The following is a 25090-nucleotide window of genomic DNA, read 5'->3' as shown; positions in this document are numbered from 1 at the left end:
ATTTTGCTATGTACGTCTGTCCGTCTGTATGACCCATATATAATATATAAGCGAACTTGACCGCCAGTATTTGACATATCGATCTGAAACCTCGCACACGTACTTTTCTCACTAAGAAAGTGTTCTTTTGTCGGAAACACCGAAATTGGATCGCAACACCATACAGCTCCCATACAAACTGACCGATCAAAGTCAAGTTCTTCTAAGAAATATTTTGTATTTGAGAAGGGAATCACGTCGTAATAGTCAAATATCAAAAATTTTGGTTGAAAATTACACCAAATGTTTGTAAAAAATGTTTCTTTAGAATAATAGAAAATTTTAATAAAATCTTTAATTTTTTATATGAAAACAAAAATAAATAAAATTGCACTTTTTTACTCGAGGAAACCCATATAACTCTTAAAGTGTAGGCGATCGCTAATCCTGTTTTGGTATGAAAGTGTAATTGGAACATTCCAACTTTTCATTTTAAAATTTTCATGTTTTCGAAGGTAACCTCTATGAAAATTTTGCAGATATTTTATGTTTTTACAAATAATCGGTACCTAGTTTACTAAAAATAGTTCATTCGTCGAATATAGTTGTTTCATCACAAAAATAAGTTTTCAGGAGAGAAAAGTAATGAGTAACTTAAATTAGTACCATGGGGTTTTGAAATAAAAAATCTCTCTTAACATAATATTGCCATCAGATGCATACACTCGACATTTCTTCTTCTTCTTTACTGACGTAGACAGCGCTTACGCGGTTATAGCCTAGCCAATAGCACGACAGCTGTTCCTTCTCTTTGCTATTTGGCGTTAATTCGACTTACCAAATACACTTACCAAGTCCCTCTCCATCCGACCTCTCCAACGAAGTAGAAGTCTTCCCCTTTCTCTTCTGCCACTAGTGGGTACTGAATCGGATACCTTCAATACTTGAGTATTTTCTTACATCCGAACCACATGACCTACACAGCGTAGTCGCTAACTCATACCATCAATCGGTCGAAAAATTGTGACAAAGGTGAGCCGAGGCCGAAAATAACAGGCCAAAGCAGGTAAAAAATGAAGGTTATATTGACAGTTTTCTTCGATTATCGAGGTGCACTCCAAATTCCTTCCGACCGACTAAAATGTCAACATGTAATATTAGCTGAGGGTTATGCGATTGTTTGGGTAAAGCTATGGGTAAAAAGAGGCCGGTGTGACTGCTGGCTATTCAGCAAACTCAAACAATCGCTTCGGAGCAACCGTTATGAGTCAATTGAAGACATTCAACTTGAATCGCTACGCGCATTGAAGGCTATACCGCAAATTGTCTTTAACAACTGTTTCGAGGATTTCAAAATACGTTGACACAAGTATTGGGGTCGAGTGAGATTGCTATGAGAAGGGCGACATAGATTTTGAAGAATAAATTAAGAATTTTAAAATTATGAATAAACCCGTACTATTTTTTGTTCATAGTAGCTTTCCTATGTATTCAATAAAGTTGTTTTTAATTTGTCTCAATTCAAGTGAATTTCAAAATGAATATTACAAATTTTTGGCTCAAATTGCGAACTATTACAAATTCGTGTAGATTTTCAAAACATTTCTTGCATAAACTTATCAGCTTTTATTACTAACTTAAACTTCAAAATCAGCTTTGAATGCGTTCAGTTGACCATGAAATGCTTTCAATATTCTTAAATATATTTCCAGTGAAATTTATAGCAAAGCAAATACGAATTTATTGAAAACCAATCATAATACAATGCAAGCACTTTTGTAAGCACACATTTCTAAGGAAGCAAAAGTAAATTATAATGAAATATGTTTTTGTTCATATGAAGAAAATACAAGCAAACAATTACTGCAATTGTGTAAATTTTTACATCGATTCACAGAATTCCATATGAAAACAATACATTTTCTATTCAAACAGCATATGCCAAAATTAATTGTAGAAGCGAGTTCGAACAAGAAACACGTTAGCTTCGGTTAAAGCAAAGCATAAAATTATTATTTCAAGAGCTTTATTTTGATCAGCCAGTTTGTATGGCAGCTATATGCTATAATGTTCTTACAAATGGGCTGTTCCAACAAATGAGCAGCTCCTTGGGGAGAAAAGAACGTCCAAAATTTCAGGTCAATATCTTAAAACCAACCTATACTTTAATACGAGTATATCTCTTCGGGATATAAATATATGCTTTATAAGCCTTTTTTTGGAATATAAAATGACCACGTCCAATTGACCGGTCCAAAACGTCAAATTCTCTGTTCACTGAAGTGTTCTCTCAATAAATCATCAATATATGATATGCGATCTTGTTGACCAAATTTCTCCGAGATCACGAGCTTCAATAACAGGCATCAAATAGTTAAACACGCCGAATCTTCTTCGAGGCGCTGTCGCTTGGGAGAGTGGATTTGGTTATCATTAAGCGGTAGGGATTCCCATTCACAGTAACGTGCCTGTCTTGATCATCACAGTCTTGATCAGAACCGTAATTTTTTTTGGCTGCAGTGGTGATTCATTGAGTACGCTGCCTGACCAATTACGCATATTTTGCTTACTCACGAAGCCATTTAACCAGAAATGAGCCCCATCGCTGAAGTAGATTTTACGATGAAAATCCGAACTTTTTTAAAGTTGTTGCTCAGCCCAATTCACGATAACACGACGATTCTGGTAGTCAAACGGCTTCAGTTCTTACGTCAATTTCATCTTGTAAAGATGTAGGCCAAGATCTTTTCGCAAAATTCGCCAAAACGACTTCACAGAGATGCCCAACACTTGAGAACGACATGTGAGAGACTGATTTAGGAGTTCCTTAATTGATACGTTAGCGGCAACAATACTGGCACGGAAACATTTTGTACTGTGTCACTAGATTCATTTTTCTGCTATACGCTCAATTGTTGATCTGAGAAAACGATTATGACGGCAAGAAATTGAACGTAGCGCTCTTAAAGTTGAGGCCTCTGACTCCGAATTTCGGTAATAAATTTTAATAAATTCGACTCGTTGTTGGATCGTAGATCTTTCCGTGATGAAATGTTATTTTCTTCACTTGGTGCTGGACGTGATCTATTCGGTAAATTATTATTCAACAATATGTGTATCAACATGGGTATGCTCAGTAAGCCGATTATGTTGACCATAAGTTGAGCGAAGCACTTGACATGACTCAAGCATCATCTGTCAAAAAAAGGCTACTGGAAAAAGTACCTTTACTTGAATCAACCGTTAGTTAAGCAGTAGCTCATATTTTTGTACATGCATATAAGTATGTCGGAAGAGAACGCTGAGTTCCTACAACAGCGTGAGTTATCCTTAGGTTTTAATTAACGATGACAAGGCAGAGTATTGTCACTTAGCTTTTAATTAAATTAGAAACGTGTGAGGACAGTAAGTAATTTCGCTGTCAAATTAATCAATAATTAATTAAGGTAATAGTGTGTGGTTTATCATCAGGTAATGTGGCACTCAAAATCTATTTTTGTGATTCAATTAGTATAACTTCTGAGCCGTAAATTGACTTTTAAACATAACTTGCATACTTTCCAAGTTTTGGACGAGTTTTTACACCAAAATTCTTTAAAATTTTGTACAAGTGACTAAAGTGGCTTCCGAATATTTTATAGAAGCTTTATGACCATTTTTCGTATTTACGCATACACATCGAGTATTCAGCAGACTTTTGAAACAATGTGAGTAAACAACACCTGCAATAAAATTTAAATTTTCCAAAGTCTTGTTCTATATTCGATAGTTAGAACACTAAGCTAGGATGCAGGAAGTCGTCGCTCACGATTTTCATCGTTCCAATTTCATACCAACTTTATAGCCGCTACAAAGCTAACTAGTCGTAGTCGTAGTCATTTAAATGGAACTTTAGTTCTAAACTTTTTCTTTCTACCCTCCTCCACCTCCTCCTTCAGTGTTTCTAAAACGCAGTGTTCCAGTGCTTTGTGTTTGCCACTCCTTGTGCACCCACTAGTTGACCTATCAATAGGTTCATCCGCTGCCAATAGCAAACTGCAATTTCTACCTCACTTCCCGTTTTTTTCGCTTTTGTCAGTGGAAAAGTGTGGCGTGAAGTCAAGTGTTGAGGCAACTAACAAACAAAAGCAGTCAGCTGCCACTTTATCCATCCGCCACTCAATGCTGTCTATGCTGAAGATATGAAAGTTATCTCGCTGCTACCGAGTTGCGCCATTGGCATTCAAGTATTTTAGTTGAAAAAGTGCGGAGAAATTAAATTCGCCATCACCGCCATGCATTGGCACTCTCACGAGCGTAAGTGTTGTGAAATTAATGGGGAAGCGTAAGCTTTGTGGTGGCGCTACCATTGACAGGCTTCTAATTAATTTGCCACAACAGCCCGGCTTGTCGTTTAAGCGCTGGAGTACGGCTACAAGAGAATGGGTGTCAGGCGCAGCACTTGACACGTGAGGGCGTGATAGAGCATGTCGCTGACAATTAGGCATGTCACCAGTCCACTTAGGTGGTGCTTAGATAATAACAACCACACCATAATTCTACACCCTTCATTGGGATTAGGTAGGTTTATTGAGTTTTTGTTGTGTTAATTATTAAGAATATAATATCTATTGGATTTTAAGCACTTAGTAATTATACTTGTAAAGAATAGTAAGAAATAAACAGCTTATCTAACCACTTGTGTAACTACTTAATGTTTATTTTCAGCTTGAAGCCGTGGATTTACATAATCATTTGGCAATGAAGTGTGTTATTCAATGTGTACTTAGCTGTAGTTGTTAACACTATACTTCCGTAGAAAGATCATAGTCAAGATTTTGGAAAGCATTTTTATAACTTAAGAGGATATATTATATATAAGGTAGTCGGAAAAGTCTTTTTGTGTTTCTAATCAAACATCGACATATTTTTTTTTATATTAACAATGAACTTTAATGAACCAATTATGTACATTTTGGGCAGCCACTTTTTGCCATTTTTCGCTAGAGACATTATTCCAATTGAGTAAAACTTTTCTGAGTTCTCGGCGAAAAACTGCGACAAATAATTTTCACAGCCAAATTTACTCCATTAAGGGAGTTTTACATTGGCCACACAAATAGTAGTTCCATAGAGCAAGGTCATGGCTATATGGTGAATGCATCAAAGATGTGTGATGGAAGACGAAGCTCTTTGTGCTGATCCGTTCTGGGCGTTTTTTTCGACTGTTTGTTTCAATCTCACCAGTTGTTGACAGTAAAATGTAGAACAAATCGTTTGTCTTGACTGGGGCAGCTTATAGTGGATTATTCCTTTCCAAACCCACCAAACACTCAGCATAACCTTTCGAGGCGTCAATTCTGGCTTTGCGACCCTTTTTTAAGCTTCACCACGCTTGGACCATGATTTTTCGCTCAATATTGTCGTATTTGATCCACTTTTCATCTCCTGTTACCATTGGCTTCAAAAATGGCTCGATTTCATTTCGTTTCAGCAAAGAATCGCAGATGTTAATTTGGTCCATTAAATTTTTCACAGCCAATTCATGTGGTACCCAAACATCGAGCTTCTTTTTGTAGCCAGCCTTTTTTTAATCATTCAAAACCGTTTGATGACGAATGTTAAGTTCCTTAGCAATCAAAGGTAATATGGCAACTTCTTCAGAAAAACATCCATTTAATATGGCAACTCTTTCAGAAAAAAATTTCTATTTCGGGCCTAATTTCACTCGCTTTTCTATTACTTAACAAATTTCATAGGAGAATCCAGTTAATCTGGCAACCCTTTCAGAAAAATATTTCTAAATCGGGCCTAATTTCATTCGCTTTTCTAATACTTATTAAATTTCAAAGGAAAATTCAGTTTATCTGGCAACCCTTTCAGAAAAAAATTTTTATTCGGGCCAAATTCCACTTGAAATTCCAAAAGAAAGTTCAGTTAATCTGGCAACTCTTTCAGAAATAAATTTCTAATTCGAGCCAAATTTCACGCGCTTTTCTCTTACTTAACAAATTCCAAAAGAAAATTCGGTTAATCTGGCAACCCTTTCAGAATAAAATTTCTAAGTCGGTCCTAATGTCGCTAGCTTTTCTATTACTCAACCAATTCCAAAGAGAAATCTAGTTAATATGGCAACCTCTCCATTTTCTACTAGCACTCATGCCATATTGCCTACATTCTTCGCATAAATTACATTTTCTGCGCAAAAAATAAGAAAATCCAAGCAAATTTGCATATCATTCCCTCACACCAATCGACAAAGACTCACACACACATCGTGTCAAAGCGAAGCATTGTTGTGTCGAATTTCGGCTAAAACTACACACAGTTAATGAAATTACACAAGCACAGGGCAATGAATGGAATCCAAGATGAAATGAAGATAAAAGTGATACGGAGCAAATAACATTAGCACAGAGCGGAATTTGTCAGCATTTGTAGTGCCAAAGAATAACTGCACAAATACGTTGCACACTCACACATGAACCAAATATATATACTAAAGGGTTGCAAGAATTAATTCACGCTATGAATGCAACAGAGAATTTATGAATTCATCTCATAACTCGAGTTCAGCGCCGACGCTGAGTTCGAATTATGTGAATGCAGATACAGAGAAGACATTGTGAGTTGTTGTTTATCGCTAGCAGGTAGACTCAGCTCATTCGTCTCATAAACAAACCCAACTCACACTCATATCATCAACCAGCAGTGAATGCAAAGCGTTAGCGTTCGCTTAGTAGTGGAATAGTGTGTGATCCTCACTTATTGTTATGTGAATTCATTGTTTCTCTCATTCTATTAACCGAACAGTGTGCACCCATAGTGTTCAGCTAAGCAAGCAAATAGAGAAGATAAACGGAAGGGTTTTCCCCACAACATGTTTGCCTGCATTGTACTGGCCGTAGACGCTTAACCGAGACAGTTTATTAAATATTTAAATTCGTCATTTGTTTTGTGTATACGGAGATAAAAGGGGGTAAAATAGTTTTGGCAGATTTTTATTTTAATATTTTATATTTTTCATCAAAAATAATGGATGTAAGTAATTGACCGCGAAATTCAGTGCAATTGTTTGCTAATATTTGCCATGTTGTAATACAATTTACACCTGTGTCTCTGTTTTACAAAAATAGGTAACATTAGATGAATCTGCATCGTCAACCCAGTCGACGCCTGTACTAAGGCAGCAGCTTAATGAAATTAAGGATAATATAGTGAAAGGGAAATATACAGTAGTTATTGAAGCAGGGAAAAGCAAGGTTTGGGAAATTTTTGGCAAGGTTGAAAATAGTGGCAGTTTGGTAAGAGATGTTGTTGCATGCAAAAATTGTAACAGCGTTTTTAAGTTTATGAATAGCACGTCTAACCTTGTGAAACATAAATGCTATAAAAATTTAAAAAACCGTTCGGATAACCCAAAGATATTAGTGGACAACGACACAAAAAAAAATGTTGCTGATACGTTCACTGAATGGGTCACTAAAAATTGTAGACCATTCAAGATGATCGAAGATGCAGGACTGAAAAAATATACGGATCTAATACTTTCAATTGGAGCTAAGTATGGGTCGAACGTAGATACTGATCACCTATTACCTCATCCAACAACGATATCCAGAAACATAGACAATCTATACAATATAGCCCACGATTCCTTAAAATTAGAACTAAGTGAACTTAGTACCTTTGGACTTACCTCAGATTTATGGACCGATAATTATTTAAAACAATCGTTTTTGTCTATGACTATTCATTATATAAAAAGCGGAAAAATTGGAATGAAGCTTATTGCTTTTCGATCAATGGATTTTGAATCTTGTAGCAGTAAGTATTTCTTGAAACGGTATATGTATATTTGCAGATATGTATGTGTACGTACTATATGTGGTGTCAAGTACAACAATTTGTTGTATTTCAAGAAATGTTTACCACAATTGCACACTAATATTTCTGTGCTCGCAGCTGTACATACATACGTATTTTCAAATCAAACTTGATATTTCGTAGATTGATGCATTCGAGGTTTCAGGCAACAACAAAATACATGGGATTTTCATATGAGGCTACCTGTTCAATATGCCTTGATACCATATATGTATTTTTTTTTAATTTTTAGTTTTTCATTATACTTGCGAAAGTTTCATATTTAAAAACGAAGTGTAACTTTATTTAATATAGGTGAAAGAATTATACAAAAAGTAAAGGCGGCATTGAAGGAGTTTGATTGTAGTCTTGATAAGGGGATAATTGTTACAGACAGGGGCTCCAATATGAAAGCGGCATTTAGTACATACGATCACATATTCTGCGTCAGTCATATGCTGCACAACATAGTTCAAAAATCTATTGAGGAGTGTTCAGATATATGGGAAATATGTAAAAAGTGCATCAAACTTGTAACATATTTTAAAAAGTCTGGAGCTAATGCACAACTAAAAACCACACTAAAAAGTTTTTCTGTAACTAGATGGAACTCAATCTATTATTTATTGCAATCTGTTCAAAGCAATTGGATCGATATTATAAACATTTTACAGATAAAAAGTCAAACCCATAGAATAAGTAACATCAGCTTAAATACTTTAACAGATATAATAAATATTTTGAAAAAGTTCGAAGAAACATCAAAAGAATTAGAAGGAGATAACTACCCTACTTTAAATTTAGTTATTGTGCATGTTTACTTTTTAAAACGAATATGTGAAACAAATAGCGATGATGATTCAGAATGCATAAAATCGTTAAAAATTAAACTCAGCACATTGATAAATGATGTCGTAATTAAAAACTTAACAATTTTTCACAAAATTGCTTTGTTTTTGTTTCCACCGACTAATAAATTGTTACAGTTTACAAATGAAGAAAAAAATTATATAAAACTACATTGCAAAAACATGCTAGAAGCATTGATTATTGAGCAAGGTCAAAGCAATAACGAAAGTAGTCAATTAAATTCTCTCTCAAATAATAAGGAACAACTTTTCTCAGGATTTCTTCAGCCTTCAAATCCAACAAATAATCTTGATCGAGTTCAAAATGAATTACTATTATACGAAAATGTTAACGAAGTAATGCACGACAATTTTGATGTTTTACAATGGTGGGAATTAAATAAACTTAAATTTCCGTTACTTTTTAAATTGAGTTTAAAAATCTTAGCAACACCGGCTAGTAGTGCCTCGTCTGAGAGAATATTCTCGAATGCCAAAAATTTACTTTCTGAAAAGCGTTGTGTTATTGGGTCTAACCCTGTTACTGTAGGAAAAATCATGTTTTTACATACGAATATGTAAATTAATTAATTATTTCTAGAGTTTAAACTAATAGGAAACACATGTGCAACATTGAAAACGAATTTCTGAAGTCATTAATTTTTTAAAAAAAATATTTTTAAGTTCAAAAAGACTGGTGAATGTGTTACACATTTTTTTTTTTAAATAAATGAATTATGTATATATTTTATATTTTTGTTAGATAAATGAATTGCTTCTTTTTTGTTTAAGTTTTTAATAGCGCAATTTTTTTAAGTTATATGAGACTGAAGGGCTTTACATTTTATTTTTTAATACAAGAATTATGTGTATATTTTTTTGTTGAATAAGTGAATTTCTTTTTTATTTTATACATATATCTTACATAAAAAAAAATACATATGTATCCATGAAATGAACGCAAATGTAACTAATAAAAATGTGATACTTTGGAACTAAAAGTTGTATGTATTTTGTGATTTAAAAAGAGTTTTTTTTTTCAATTGTTCCAAAGGACAGGTTTTAGTTCTAAAATATTTTTATTTTTTATAATATTTTGTTAAATCTATTAATCCCTAAATAAACTTCATGAAAAAATGCAATAAAATTTAATATTGGAAACATTTTTTTTATCCACATTCGTATGTAATTATCTATGCGTATTTACATACATACTTCTTTCTAGTCGTGCAACTAGAATAACTCGAATTAACAGTTGTTAATTCACACGAACATCATTCACTCATCCAACATCCTTCTTGCACAGAATTAATTCACACCAACAGAATGAAATGCTTTGGTAGACCAATTCTACAGAGAGTGGATTGTTACTTGTGAGAGTGCTATGAGTTGAGCGAACTCGTTGTTCTTCTCACTCATGAGACTCGGTCCTTATTTCACCCAAACATGAGAATTCATTTTTACGTTGTGTGAGTGAGTGCAAGTTGAAATTTTTGGACAGTGACTCAAAGTTTGTTTTTTGCGTATTCATGCAGCCCTTTAGTGTGTATGTAAATAAGTCATGCCTTGAAGAATGCTTTATAAGCGCGAAGACAGCAAGCCGGAAATAGGAGTAATTCATTTACCAGCACAAACAAAAACAAAAAATAGTTAGGAAAATAAAATGTGCGAATAGATGAAGCAGCTGAGTATTATGTTCATATAAGCTGCTCCGGGAACTGCTCAACGCTAAAGGATATTAATACTTCACTCGCAGGCAAAACGCAATTTATTTTAGTTTTACTTTTACTTCACTGCGCTTGTACTTAATAGCGATTTTTCACAGTTTCTCAAGCCACTCGACGGACCGGCTTGACTTCAAAGGGAAGCGTATATGGCTATATTCTACTTTATAGTTACACATATGTATATACATATATGAACATATGTATGTATATATATGAACATATGTATATATGTATGCACACATCTAAATGTCCACTGTTACTGGCAACTTTCTCGGCAAAACTTGCCGCTGTTTAGACATGTTTACACATATAACTGTTACTTGAACTGTGAGGGAAAAGTTGGCTTCTCATCTTAAATACTCTAGACACACTTGATGCTTAGTGGACCGCTAAGCTTTATCCTACACGAAAATGTACATATGTATTAGTATGTGAGCGGCATGCATAAAACATGTTCTTAACCGCTGAAGATGCGCCCCAAGTAAACTTTTCCATATTTCGGTCTCAGTTGCATGCTCATTAAAAATTTCATAACCCAGATTTCGTTCTTCCTTCCGCTACTTGGTCACGCACAGTGCGTCTTAAATTATGACTAAACGCTGGTGCACACGTGAGGCGCTTAGCTGATGAAATGCGTTTGTCAAACTGTTGTTGGAGACATGTTTTTATATTTTAAAATATATTTTTTAAGCAGTTAATAAAATTTATTTTTTTAGACAAAACATTCTTTAAGCCTTAAAAATTTACTCTGAGATCAAAGGCATCTTCTCTGGAACTAATATTGGAAAATTAAAAAAAAGATCTTGAGTTTATTCTCCAAAAGAAAGGCTTATGTTCTGTCGTCGAAAATAAATGAAAACAAAAAGGGGTCCATGGATGTGCGACTATACAAATAATATTTTTTATGATATCCGAAATAAAAAACTATAGTACTTCACTACAATTTGAAATAGTTTTTGTAAATGTATATAAAAAAAATTTAATTTAGTTCTCGGTATACATATATTCTATACAAAAAATAATCCCTTGACAAAAACAATAAAATATTAATAATTGGACTCACCCATTACTCCTACTCTTACATTTCAGTGGAAATTACATACGTTACCTGCCACTTACACTTCAATGCCATCACTAACCCGAAACTTCATGTTCAACGACTGTCAACTCCTGCAAGAACAACACAACGAGAATTATTCACAAATTAATTATATAACGATTGATTATCAACACTTCAATGCTTATAACACTTTCATGTTCCCTGTCTTGCTTATTAATTCACTTAATTTAACACATTAATATTTTAATTTCCCATTCCATCTCAGCAAACCAGCGAAAACACAAAAACCCTCAATTTAATACACTAATCGGAAATAATCAAGCGGAATTTCCTATTGGAGTTGACAAGTGAAGTGAAGCGGAGAGTTTTCGTTTGTGGAAAGAGGCTAGAGATCAAATATGATACAACTAACGTGTGATCCAAGAAAAGGTTCTTTTTCAATATACTTTTTTTTGACAGATCACGCATGAATCGTGTCTAGCTGTCATACTATTTTTGTTCAGTATTGTTTGGCAGTTCATCATGGAAAGACTTACGCCTAAACAACGTATACAAATCGTTCAACTTTATTACGAAAACTTACGTTCTGTAATGAATGTATTGCGGGCGCTTTGCTCAACTTATTGTCAACATGATCGTCCTACTTACCTATCCATCTTGAGACCCATCGTTCATTATCGAATAATATTTGACCGATTAAACCACGTCCAGCACGCAGTGAAGAAAATATAGCAGCCGTAGCTGAGAGTGTACACGTAGACCGTGAAGAGTCAATTCGTCACCGTTCGCAGCAACACGGACTGATGTATGGAACGACTTGGCACATTTTACGCCTAGATCTTAAAAGGAAATCGTACAAAATACAGGTTGTGCAAATACTGAAGCCGCTCGACCTCCCCAAGCGACATCGCTTCGTTCTATAGGCAATTGAAAAGTTCAAGAAGATCCGACTTTTTCGAGCTTAATTTTGTACAGCGATGGCTAACTCAATGCGTAAACTGAAGGGATTCGAGAGCTGTTTTTTCATTCAGGCCGGTGGAATCATCGTTACTAGTCGAAATGATCGAACGAGTCATTGAAAATTTTTCCAACGGATGGACAAGCTGAGTCGTAGCCACTGAAAACATTTGAAAGCCATAATCAAAAATGTTTTTCTTTACTAAAGTAAGCAACCTCGAAATAGATCACCCTTTAAAATCATAAACAATGACGTTGAAGTACAATGAAAAGAAGAAAAAACGTTAACTTCGGTGGCACCTTAGTTATAATATATAAAAGATTGCTTACAAGACCTTAATTTCGATCATTCAGTTTATGTGGCAGCTATACGCTATGGCGATCCGATATCGGTACTGACAAATGAACAACTTCTTGAGGACAATTCAATGCGATGCCTTAAATTGTAATGCAATTTCAGATCGATAACTCCAATACTGAGGGACTAGTTGGCGTATGTGTAAACAGACACACTTGGTTTAAGCGACTCAGCTCATTATGAGACGTTCCTTGTAGAGTACAAACATGGTGGCAAACATAATATAGCCGGTTCAGGGTATTCAAATTTTACATAAATGAAGCAGAGATAAATTGAATTAAAGAGCAATAGCTAATAGGATTATTGTTCAGTAGTTGTATCGAAAGTACTATATGTGATCATGGATATTCAGCCAAGAGAGGTAACGACAACTAAATTCTTTAACGGGTTTTTTTACAGTGGACATTTTTAGGTCTCAACAAATTTAATATAATATGGAGATATAAGATTTTAATAACATTATTATAAAATATCAATCAGCTGAGCTCACTCGTAATTGAATTCTACGCGACCAGCTCGGTCAGAGTATTGCCTCATGTATGAGTAGCTTATTCTTTAGGCTTCAATTATCTCGATTTTCAATTATCCAAATATTTTTCTCTCGTACTTGTTTGACAGCAATGACAATGTAAGATCTTATCAGATTTCGTGGCTTGGGATATAAACCACTTGGATGGACTTTTCAGTTTTACATAGCGGCCTTGACCTACAGGCAGGTTGCCGTAATAGTAGAGTCAGAGTTAAAAACTAGCAGGTCAGCTATTTAGAGAACGTTGTAGGCACAAGAACGCTAGGATCTCAGATACGACTCAGCATCACGACAACTTACGTATGGTCAGGTTACGTCAGTATGATTTTAGCAACAGACAGTAAGGCACAGTTTTGCCCTTAACTTATATAATAGGCTTAAGGGCCAGACCTTGTCAAATGATTCATGAATACCAAGGAAAACTGTAGATCAGTATTCTAGAACAAAAGAATATCCATCGCCTCTTTGCATTAATTCACTCGGCAGTAAACAATTTTAAAATGCACAGAATAAGTTTATTTATTGATCAAGCTTTTAAGTGTTTCCACATGACGACACTCACTCATCTTCACTATGCAAACACTTAAAAAACTAACCTCTCAAAATTTTTTTACATAAAAATTTATCTACTAAATGACACAATTTCTTATGACAATGATCTGCTTTGTGTAAGCTTACGCCACTAACGCGAGCTGTAGAAAGGAAATTTGCGGGCCTTCACTTTTACTATATGCGCCTCTCTGTAGTTTAACGGAAACTTGGCTTTAATTTGATTTTGTTCCTCTTCTAAGTCCTTGAACATGTAGCGTAGTCTCAAATTTTGCTGCAAAATATCATAAGATAAATTTTTTAGAATATATTGCTGTCAGTGACAAAACTGCATTTCAATTTCACCGATTTTATGTATCCTTGCTTCCCCGCTGTGCAGGCAATGGGACGGCTGAGTTTTGAATAAAGATTTGTGGTGTATTTATAATATTTATAAAAGTGTATATCAATATGTATTAGTCTGGCTTACACAAAAAATTTTAACAAAGCCATATTCTTCTGGTTCGTCAGCACTTTCCTCGTAAGACGTGACATGTGTGTAGGCGTTTGATCTTCTACGTACTTCGGTTTAACAGTGCAAAATATGCTTCAAATTCAATGCTAAAATCGTGCGAGTTCAAAAAATAGAAATTTGTATGTTGGTGATTTTGCTCATCTATAACTTTTGTTTGAAGAAGAAATAAAGAAAAAAGTATAAATGATTTGTTGTAGATAAGTCAGAAAAAACTTGACAAGAGAGTGAAATTTGAACTTATGTACAATGCCTGCTTTTTGTAGAGATAGTGGTTGATTTGGAAGTTTTACAGTGTGGGAAGGTGTGATATCACAGCTCACGATGACTCTGAACAAATATTGTTGATAGTATTTAAGTAACTTTCAGGTAGTACCAAAGGATACTGTATCGAAAAAAAATACCACAATTTTTTATAAAAAAAAGAAAGCCTAAAGAAAAATGTTCAAACGACTTAGATTACCATTGAAAACTTCATTATCAAATATATGAAAAAAATTGCCCTGAACAAAGAAAAAAATACATTTTCAAGTATTTTAATATCAATTTTTATTATCGCCTTCAAGATAGGCTACTGAGCCAATACAAGTGTTCCAATGCTTAATAAAATTTTGCACTTATAATAAGTCTCGGTTGGAATGGCTTCAGCGAAAAATATTCAGGTATTATAGTACGACTGTAGCGGTAACATGCTTCATACCCAAAAAGTAACCAAAATTTGTGTGATTCATACCCAAAATATAACCAAAATATGTGTGGTTCATACCCAAAAAATTAACTAAAGCATTTTGAGTCGATCTATAGCTAATAGCTGAGATATTCTGCTATTTTTCTGATGCTACAATGACGATTTTAAGCTCTGCCCTTTTAACATTACCGGTGTTATCTTCGTTGGCAGAAGTGAATGGGTGACGCGTTCAATCTAAATAAGACTTGAGACATTGCTAAGGCAACAAAGTCGTCACCATTGTTTTCGGTGAACTGTTATGAAACTTCTAGAAACGAGCTACTAAAAATATCCACCAGATCGTCTTAAAGATATGCATAGAGTTCAGATATTTTTCAAATAATTTTCAAAATAGCTAACGCCAATAAACACTAACATTATATTTCATGAAGAGTCTATCGAAAGTGATATCGATAAAAAACCTCTACGAGCTGATTTAAGTGAAATTAGTTAAGCTACAATTTTATTTCATACCAATACATACACAACTACAATGCATATATTTAAAATTTTCGTAAAAAAAGTTAAGAATTCTCGGTTCCCTTCCATGGGCTTTGCCAATCTTTCACATCCTCTACGGCGACTTTTTCCAGCCTTTTAATTTTTTGCGCGATTTTTAGAATTTCACGTTTTATGCGATTTTCCTCCACCTGTAAATCCTCGAAGAACTCGCGCAAAGTTTGAGTTTGCTGTGAAAAAAACAAAAACATATAACATCGGAATGGGTAACTCAACTTCCTCAGTTGTTAAACATACCATACCTTTTTAACGTTATGAAATCGATCTGACCGCGCACTATTTGCTGCGATTCGCTGCCTGAAACAAAATCAAGTTTTCAAACTCACGAAAATCATATTTACTCATACTCACTGTAGCGTTGTTAGCGCGGACATACGTCGACGATTTCTCAAGATTTGTTGCTGTGTCGAAATCATTTCACAAAACATGTAATTACCCGAACGATTGAATGTAAAATTTTTCACAAAATCCAACAAATATTTTAATTGTAATTTTGTGCTTACAAAAGTTCAAAGAATTTTCAAAAATTGATCGGAATGTCACTGAAAAACTTAATCGTAAAAAATTATGATGTAATTATTACACTGTGTTAAAAATCTGAATCAATGAGTAATAATGTGCCAGTTTTCTGAAAAGATCTTCATTTTTGAAATGAGCTTAAATTGGTCTGGTAGACTGATAAGCCACGCATAGTCTTATTATAACTATGAACAGATGAAGTGCCTTCACGTAGTCCACGAAGAGTAGTAGGAAACCAGTGCTTGATGTGAATTCCAACAGATTCGATAGCCTAACTCTCCATACGATACCTCGTCCGGTGGGCGTCCAGAAACTTGTAGCGTCGCATTGCCATATTGACATAAGATGATTCATTGCTTCTCTGTTGCCTTGCTCTTAACAATTCCTGTAGTCCTCACGATATGTGAGCAGCCTTCTGCTGGCTTGTGTCGCCACCAGACTAAGAATAGTTCGCATTCCAACGATTTTCATTCATATCCTTCTATCGAACACCAGTAGGAAATTCGAGTAGTTCTAATCTACCGCTTTACATATGACTTTGGCACTTTGTCCTCGTATAGATCGTTCCACCGCATTTTGGTAATTCTTGACATGCTCCTATTAAGATAGATGAAGACTACGGTTATCGGTCAAGTTTCCGGATGACAGCCATACAGCACTCTTGGCAATCTACTTCCCTTTCTCGTCATCCTGGATAGTACATAGCATTAATAGAAGAGAATGTAGTGGAAGAGAAGTCGCCTATTTTTGGCAACACTGTCAACTGCCGCCCTTCTTCCAAAGGCACTTTTAGGAGATAATCAAAATGGAGTTGTTGTTTTGACTGTAGCTTGGCTGTCCACGTAGTTGTGAACTCTAGAGTTACCAGCAGATGTTTTAGAGGCTTTCCCAATAACAAAGACTTCTGCTTGGAATATACAGAAGGTATGTGACAGTTTAAAATTTGCCTTATGTCTAACTCTGAACAATATATCACTGAACGAACCTCGTTTTCAAACGTACGTGCAAGGTTTTGGGTTTAAATTCCTTAATTTCTTACTTATAAATTCTTCTTGTATATTTTATTTTCTATCAGTTTGTCTCTTTCTCTCTTTCTTTCCCTCCATCTCTCTATCTTTCTTTCAATCTTCCTCTATCTCTTTCTCTCGCAATAATGAACTGTTTCCCCTGAATTTTCTAAACTTGAGTCCATTTCTCCTCACGAGTTACAAGTCTCGGACCTTTTACAAAGGAAAGAGAGAACAGAGATTATATATTACTTAGAAATGTTAAAGACCGTATCTTAGACATATTCAAAAAGAAAGATATATCTCTCTCTCTCTCCCCCTAAGCATTACAGAGTTTTCCTCGAAGAATAATTTCAACTCGCCCAAAAATTTAAAGGGTTGCTAAATAGTCTTTGAACCTCAAATGTGATATTAAAAAAAAATTATGGTTTAAAAATTACAATAAGAATTACTACACTGTGTACTCAGCCTTAGCTCATGTACATACATACATATGTAATGGCAGTATGACAACCAAAACAAAATAAATCGACACATTTATTGAATTTAAACAAAAAAAGTTCAGAGGAATAAAAAACGACAATCTAAAACTAAAAAAAATTAAATAGTTATATAAAAAATCTCGCGTTTTAAAAGAAACAATCGTAAATCAATATGAAATCGCCTTCCATGGAAGTTGTAAACAATTCCTGCGGCGTTAAGGCCTTCGATGTGCTGCGGTGGGTATTCAAATGAAAACAATAAAAACAAAATTTTCAATTCCTTAATTTACTGAACCGTTTCAACAGCCGGCATATTTGCATGATGGGCCAGAGATCACCGAAGAACGAGGTTGGTTAAATGAGTCTGTCTACATATTTTTGTTTTTGTTTTTATTATTATTTAATATTCACTTCCCCACAGCCGCGCAAGATGTTGGTGCGGATGTGCCGGAAGCTGTTGCGCGAAGAGAAGCGCATTGTGAAGCGAATCACTCAAATTGAGCGTGAAATCGTTTTATTCGAAGCGGAAGCGGCTATACGCAGACAGAAACCGAGACTCTAAGGGTGAAGTGTTAGCGGTGGCGCAATTAATTTTCTTAAGTTGTAGCTTAAGAAACAAGCCAAACACCGTCTGGGCTATTAGACGTCTGGGCTATTAGACGGTGTTTGGCTTGTTTCGCGTATTGTAAAAATATGTATTTGATTGCTTAAAAGTTCATTAAACAAATTAGCTGTGAATTAAAAATTATACTTTTCTTCAATAAAATTCTTATAAATACTTATTGAATATTATTGTGATGAATTTAATGGTGGAGAGTAGCTAAGCAAAAAGAATTATAAAATTACTTTAACAAGAGCCCGTGGTATTATATCGGATAGTCGAAAAAGTCTTTTCGTATTTTGTCAATAGATGTTGAAGTCGTACATATATCTCCAGTGCTACCAATCACATTGTGTGGGGGAAGTTGAGAAAAAGTTACAGCTATTCAAAAATGAGTTAAAATAGTGAAGAAATTCGCTATATTTTGAAATTTTTGTATAAAAAAGGGAAGTACGAGTATGCCACACAAGCCACCAAGTCAGTAATGGACTCATCAAAGTTTGGAATAGTCTACCGAAAGCTTCAAAGTGATGATTTAGAACCAATATCAATGCCTCAATGAGTTCGGAGAGAGTAAGAGGGTTTACAAAGACTGCAATATTTTGTTAACCATCTTACAGGGCTTACCTACTTTCACATTCGCTGCTTCCACCTCAATTACTTATCTTCAGAGTTCTAATGGTTGACGTTGAAGCCTTGCCATCTCTTTTGATAAATAGGTCGACTCAGCAGTTTCATAGAAGCATATATGATCAGTTAGTGTTCTAGCTCAACCACTAACGTCCGAGTTAATATAGAACAACAAACGTTCGAACTTGTCAAAATCCAAGCTTGTATCTTGCATTTTCTCAGAGCCAAAAAAAGTTCGAAGCATATGTTCCAACCCTTTGTGTCTATGAATTTAAGTGTTTTGAAGCATTCAAGTCTTTCATCATGCATTTTGGAGTCAACTAATATGCTACGAAACTCTTCAAGCATTCTTCAGCACATGACAACATCGCTCTCCACTCAATACTGCATCTCCCTACGAAGCAATTTTCTAAACAAATAACTCTCCCAAAGGTATTACATAAAAATAATTTTCTTATTTATAATTGTATGTTCAACTCTACTCAATCCAAATAATTAGTCCAGTTAGCCCCCATTAAACATAGGTAAGCCATCAACCACAAAAGAGTCCTCGTCATACCTGCACAACTGTTATCTACTCGCAGACCATTATGGTTACTACTATTGTATTGTATGTACAAGTATGTGTATAGTAGTTGTGTCTATAGAAAACATTTAGCTTTAATTTCCATCGAAGCTTCTGAAAACTCCAACCGCAGTGTTTTCTATTCAACTATTTCACTTCGCATATCTCCGCACTCCCGCTAAATCGCAACAAATCAACGTAATTATTTGCTATTGTTTGAATGCTCGTACTATTGTGTCCTTGTTCAGCCGCCCGACACAGTTCCTCGAATCTGCATAGTTCGAGCGCTTTCATTGTTCCCTTGCATGTGCACCACTACATTTACAATTGTATAGTGTGTTTATCAGTTGCGCTTGCCCAGGTGATTTTTCACCAGATGCCGACATAATAGGTATGTTGTGTTGTAGTGTGGAAGTGATGTTCGGCACATGTAGAGTATAAACGGCTTCCTTTTGTACCCCAATAGAGATGGAAAAAAGCTTTGTCTCTAACGCTTTGTTGTTTGTGGTTAATTTATTGAAAACGCAATCATTTTTATCATGCCAAATGACTGCTGCATTTCGAGCGGGAAGTATTAAGCTCTCATGCAATTTAACTTAATAAAGTTTTACAATGTTCTTTTAAGGTACAATGCTTTAAAGTGATAAGAGAACATTTCTGTAAAACTCAAAATTCAAAACAATTTTATGAAAAGGAAGTGTTGATACTTTTTGGGAAAAATAAATCGGATAACTTACTACTAAATTAGTACTATCATTTTAAAAGACAGATAATTTTACAAACTTCGTTAAGAGGCACAACCAGTGATAATCTAAAAAAAAATATCTATTTCCATATTTCGATAATTTTTGTCTTAAAAGTCCCTTTTAAATAATTTTTGAGTTAATTTTTAATCTAGGGACCTATCCGTGCCGTTTGATACCAAACGAGTTTTTAGACAGGTTGATTCCCTCTCATGCGTCTTTTTTAATAAAAAGCTGGAAAATGTGATAAGTGCCTCTAATCTTCATCGCCGTGTCACTGTCTACTCTGAAAGTACCATACAAAGCTACAGATGATATTGAAATCATAGACCTTAACAACAATTTTGTCAGTGCAGCCTTTTCAAACCTAGTAGGAAACCCAAAAAGAAGCAAATGAGGTTAGTCAGTGCCCGAAGGCCACATACAAAGATTCCTCTTGTCACGTCCCCGTTCTCATGACAGTCGGATCTACGTAACCGCAACGGATCCGAATTTTTATCCGGCCAAGGACTGTCAACTCGGCAGAATTTTGTCGCCACAACAACAACAACATTCCTCTCGTCTTGGGAACTGCGTCACTGTTGGCAACTATACATTTGAAAATGCTAAGGACTTTTTATATCTCTTAGCCAGCATAAATTCCATAAATAACCGCAGCCCGGAGATCAAGCGCAGAATAACTTTTGCCAATAGGTGCTACTTTGAGAAGTGATCACTCTTGCGACGAACAAAAATTATGCACTATAAGTCTATCAGATCCGGCCTATTATATGGCGCAGAAACATGAACGATAACGAACCGAAATGAGAAAGCACTTGAAACATTCGAGAGAATTGTTTTTCGCAAGATCTTTGCAGCCGTCCGCGTCAGTGATGAATGTCGAGGAAGATAGAACCACAAATTGTATGAGCTCTACAGCGACATACATAGATATAGTTAAGCGCATGAAACCCCAACAAATGTTTGGTTAGGTCGTTCGCGTGGAAGATGATACTCTAGCGAAATGCTCCTTTGGCGCGAAATCCATTGGTGGAAAACGGAAGTTAAGGTGTCCAAGCAACCAATGGAAGGAACAAGTGCAAAGCGACTTGTCTGAATTTGAGAAGTACAGCTAGCGTTACCTAGCAAAGGATAGAAGCAACTAGAGAAGTTCCGTGTTCTCGGCCCAGACCGATGCTCGCTTTTTTAAGCTGTCACATTAGGTGTGTTCTTTAAGCCTTATAAAAATAAATAAAAAAATATACAACATTAATTTCGAAATTTTAAAAATTAAATTTCTATAAACTTACTGATTTGGCTAAAAAAAAGTTTATGATTATACAGACTAGTTTTAATAAAAACCAGGTGGCAACTCCTTTAATAATTTTTTGGGTAATTTCACTCTAAATACACTTCGACCACTTTATCATTATCTTTTAATGTTAAAAATATTTTTTTCCTTATTCCCTGAGACATGCCTTCAAAAATTGAATTACTTGTAAGTAATATGACTGCTACAATAGTAAGCAAGGGACCAAATTAATTAGAATTAAGTCAAACGAAGTATCAAACTTTTTATTTTTAAACATTTTTTTGGAAATTCAATATTACTAAGCCATAGCATAAAATTTCAAGAGCTGAAGCAAACCTTTCCACCATCAGTCAAATGCTCTACGCCTCACTGTGCACTTAGCTTAAGGCCACTTGCTACCTGCAATAACGGCAGGCAAGGGTAAGCTTAAGTTCGAAACAACCGTGAATACGTTACACATGTGTACTATATCGCAATGTGGAAACTCAGCGCAGTAGAAAAAAATACCAGGAAAAATATTAGGATTAGCTTTGGGCTTTTTGCTTAATTTTCAAATTGTAGCATATTTTGAGAACCAATAAAAGCCCAAAATTGTTTAAAACTTTATAACCCTTATAAGATATGTATATACCATGTACATACATATATACGTACTCATGATAATTGTTCTAAAAATTTCCAAGCATTAAGGAAGTAACAGAATTAACCATTTTAATATTCAAGTAAAACCCAAAACTGCAGAAGAGCATATGAACTGCACTTTAGCTCTTTAAATACCTTTAATGAGCATAATTTTCATGGATAAAAATGCGAGCACCAAAATTACCAACTTGCTGCAATAAGTTAATGAATGTAAAGGAAAAAGAAACTTTCCCATCCACTAAGTTTGGTGATAAGCGCTAAAGTATGTATGATTATTTGCAAAAAAGGGTAGCAAGGCGGCAGCAAACTTTTGCGTCCGTAACTAACACGCGAGTTATATAATATAAGTTCAACTGAATAAATGTACACAAGCACGCATCTAAAAAAGTTGCTTTCAAGTTTTTGTAAGAAACTTTTTATTTGACTTTGGAGGCTTGGGTGAAATTTATACTTTTTGGGCAATTTTTTTGTGCCGCTCGGAGTGCTTAGCTTTGATGTTTAGTGAAAATTATAAAAAATTACTAAACTGGCCTAGAAAGGGTTCAGTAAGTTGAGAGAGAAAAATTCATAAGGTATTTTATTTGATTCTTCGTATTTTTGAAGAACCAAAAATAAAAATAAGAAAGGTGGGAGTTCATTAGAAACAGTATATAACAATGAGAACTTTAATATTCATTAAGGGTGAGAACTTGCTAAGAAAAGCAAAAAAGTCACTAACTCTTGCCTCAGTAGCTTTTTAAAACCCATAGTCAGCATAAAAATATTTTAAAATAATTGAGAAACGATTTTTTTTATTTTAGTTTCACTTTAGTTCATATGCATAATAAAATATCAGACAATCTCAAAATTAATTGTACTTGAAAATATTCTCTTCATGCTTCTTTTTCATTTCCTTTCCTTTTCTTTCTCTCGCTGTGTTCCTGTCTCTTCTTTGCTTGTATTGCTAAATGCGTAAAACGTTCGCATCCCCTTTGAAATTTCCTTACCCTTTCTTTATTTTCAAATACTTCCTGCAACAATTTCTCTCTTTTTTCCACGTTGCTTATGGCACCAAAGGCTTCTTCCACATATGCCTTAGCTTGATCTTCATGCAGTGTAATATCAGAATCTCCACGCTGCCGCCTCTCTGCGCGCTCTCTTATTATTTGGTCCATTTTCTGCGCTAACTTGTATTTGGATCGAATAGCCTCCCGCATTTCTCGATTTAGTTGGCCACGCGCTAAAAACGGTATACTCTCATCTGTATATTCCTCCAACCATCTTTTTATTAGCAGCTTTATATCTTCGGGACCTTTGGCTCTCATAATCACCGCGCTCTCGGTTGCGATTTGTATCATAAAATGATTGAGTGATAAATCCTTACTTTGCATTATAAATAATATTTTACACAATATATATTGTACTATGGTGTTTGGTGCTCTGTCTAGCTCCCGCGGCTGCAAAAATCACTATGAACACTCGTCGCTGAGATCAGCAGGTTTTATAGGCCGGTCGCGTAAAGAAATGGGCTCAAATGTGGTAGTAGTTCACAGGTAGAATGTTCATGTTCATGATATTCAAGCGCATACTTTCCTGCAATTGTTAGTGTGCTTTTCAGGTAGACGCATATTCTCTCAAGCGTTGAAATAACAAAGAAACAGTGGATTCATTGTCTGAGCTCCGACAACCTTAAAATTAAATTAAACTTCGCTTTTATTCTTCGATAAACCTTTAACAATTTATCTACGTATTCAACAATAGTTTTGTTTTTAATAATTTTCTGCCTATTTTTTGAGTCAGGTAGAATTACCTTATCTTTTTATTAAGAAGGAACAAAAGAGAAAAACAATTGTTTACTCCTTTCAGTGGAGATAGAGGGCTAGGATAGATTTTCTGCAATAATTTTTAGACATTTTTCAAAGTACAACGGAATAATGGTAAAAATTGAGACTTTGAGAATATTTTATGCATATAAATACATACATACATATGTACATATGTACATGCCAGTATGCTGTACTATACATTTGTTTAAGAATTTCTTTGAAAAACACTGCATAAAGAGCCGCTAAAATATTCCAGGCCACAACCCAACTTATGGTTTTGGTAGTAAAAATTTCACCTGAAATGAGCATAATAATTATCCTTTAAATTGTTATCCCCTTGTTTCCCGCATTTAAAAAATCGTTCGCTGGAGGTATCAAGGAGAACGTCTTATAACAGCAGAAAAAGTCTGAATTTTCATTTCAAACTTTGAGAAAATATTTTTCAAGGATGCAGGAATGGGTTGAGTGAATCTTTCTTATATGCAGTGGAGTGAGACAGGAATGAGTCTTGTCGTCGCAATTCCTCCTTAGGGCTATGTTTATACTTATAGATATTGTCCAAAGGCTTTCCAATGCTATTAAATGTTTAGAAAGAGAGACCTGGATACACAAGAATATAAAACTGAAAATATTAAATGCCCTTTTTCTCATTTGTATTATTGTGAACCTTGGCTATCTAAAAGTAAACTTCAAGCATCTAAAGGGTGATTTTTTAAGAGCTTGATAACTTTTTTTTAAAAAAAAAACGCATAAAATTTGCAAAATCTCATCGGTTCTTTATTTGAAACGTTAGATTGGTTCATGACATTTACTTTTTGAAGATAATTTCATTTAAATGTTGACCGCGGCTGCGTCTTAGGTGGTCCATTCGGAAAGTCCAATTTTGGGCAACTTTTTCGAGCATTTCGGCCGGAATAGCCCGAATTTCTTCGGAAATGTTGTCTTCCAAAGCTGGAATAGTTGCTGGCTTATTTCTGTAGACTTTAGACTTGACGTAGCCCCACAAAAAATAGTCTAAAGGCGTTAAATCGCATGATCTTGGTGGCCAACTTACGGGTCCATTTCTTGAGATGAATTGTTGTCCGAAGTTTTCCCTCAAAATGGCCATAGAATCGCGAGCTGTGTGGCATGTAGCGCCATCTTGTTGAAACCACATGTCAACCAAGTTCAGTTCTTCCATTTTTGGCAACAAAAAG

General features: G+C 34.9%; 1 protein-coding gene and 1 long non-coding RNA gene across 3 annotated transcripts; both read right to left on the bottom strand.

The window, feature by feature from the left end:
* Positions 1–13583: 13583 nt before the first annotated feature.
* On the bottom strand, positions 13584–14692 carry LOC125777247 (uncharacterized). Of its 2 annotated transcripts, XR_007422200.1 has the most exons (4): positions 14612–14692; positions 14322–14513; positions 14198–14243; positions 13604–14126 (listed from the first exon to the last, which is right to left on the bottom strand). It is a non-coding gene; the product is annotated as an uncharacterized LOC125777247 (long non-coding RNA). The 2 variants fall into 2 exon arrangements; XR_007422199.1 differs by lacking the exon at positions 14612–14692 and having other exon boundaries at positions 13584–14126; positions 14322–14596.
* An 832-nt stretch (positions 14693–15524) lies between these two features.
* On the bottom strand, positions 15525–16154 carry LOC105227707 (uncharacterized). The gene is made up of 3 exons (XM_011207198.3): positions 15961–16154; positions 15852–15906; positions 15525–15779 (listed from the first exon to the last, which is right to left on the bottom strand). The coding sequence occupies exons 1-3, from the start codon at positions 16035–16037 to the stop codon at positions 15615–15617; spliced, it is 297 nt and encodes a 98-aa protein (XP_011205500.2). The 5' UTR covers positions 16038–16154; the 3' UTR covers positions 15525–15614.
* Positions 16155–25090: the final 8936 nt, after the last annotated feature.

Source organism: Bactrocera dorsalis, chromosome 3, assembly GCF_023373825.1.
Source record: "Bactrocera dorsalis isolate Fly_Bdor chromosome 3, ASM2337382v1, whole genome shotgun sequence".
In the NCBI taxonomy this organism is placed as follows: domain Eukaryota; kingdom Metazoa; phylum Arthropoda; class Insecta; order Diptera; family Tephritidae; genus Bactrocera; species Bactrocera dorsalis.
Note: the sequence above shows the minus strand (reverse complement) of the source record. Positions and strands in the feature narration are given on the sequence as shown.

Excerpts from the sequence above, each read along its gene's own strand:
- LOC105227707 (XM_011207198.3), bottom strand. The coding sequence starts at position 16,037 with ATGTTTTGTGAAATGATTTCGACACAGCAACAAATCTTGAGAAATCGT. Across the intron at positions 15,907-15,960 it reads TCCGCGCTAACAACGCTACA|GCAGCGAATCGCAGCAAATA; the intron begins GTGAGTATGAGT and ends ATTTTGTTTCAG. Across the intron at positions 15,780-15,851 it reads GATTTCATAACGTTAAAAAG|CAAACTCAAACTTTGCGCGA; the intron begins GTATGGTATGTT and ends TTTTTTTCACAG.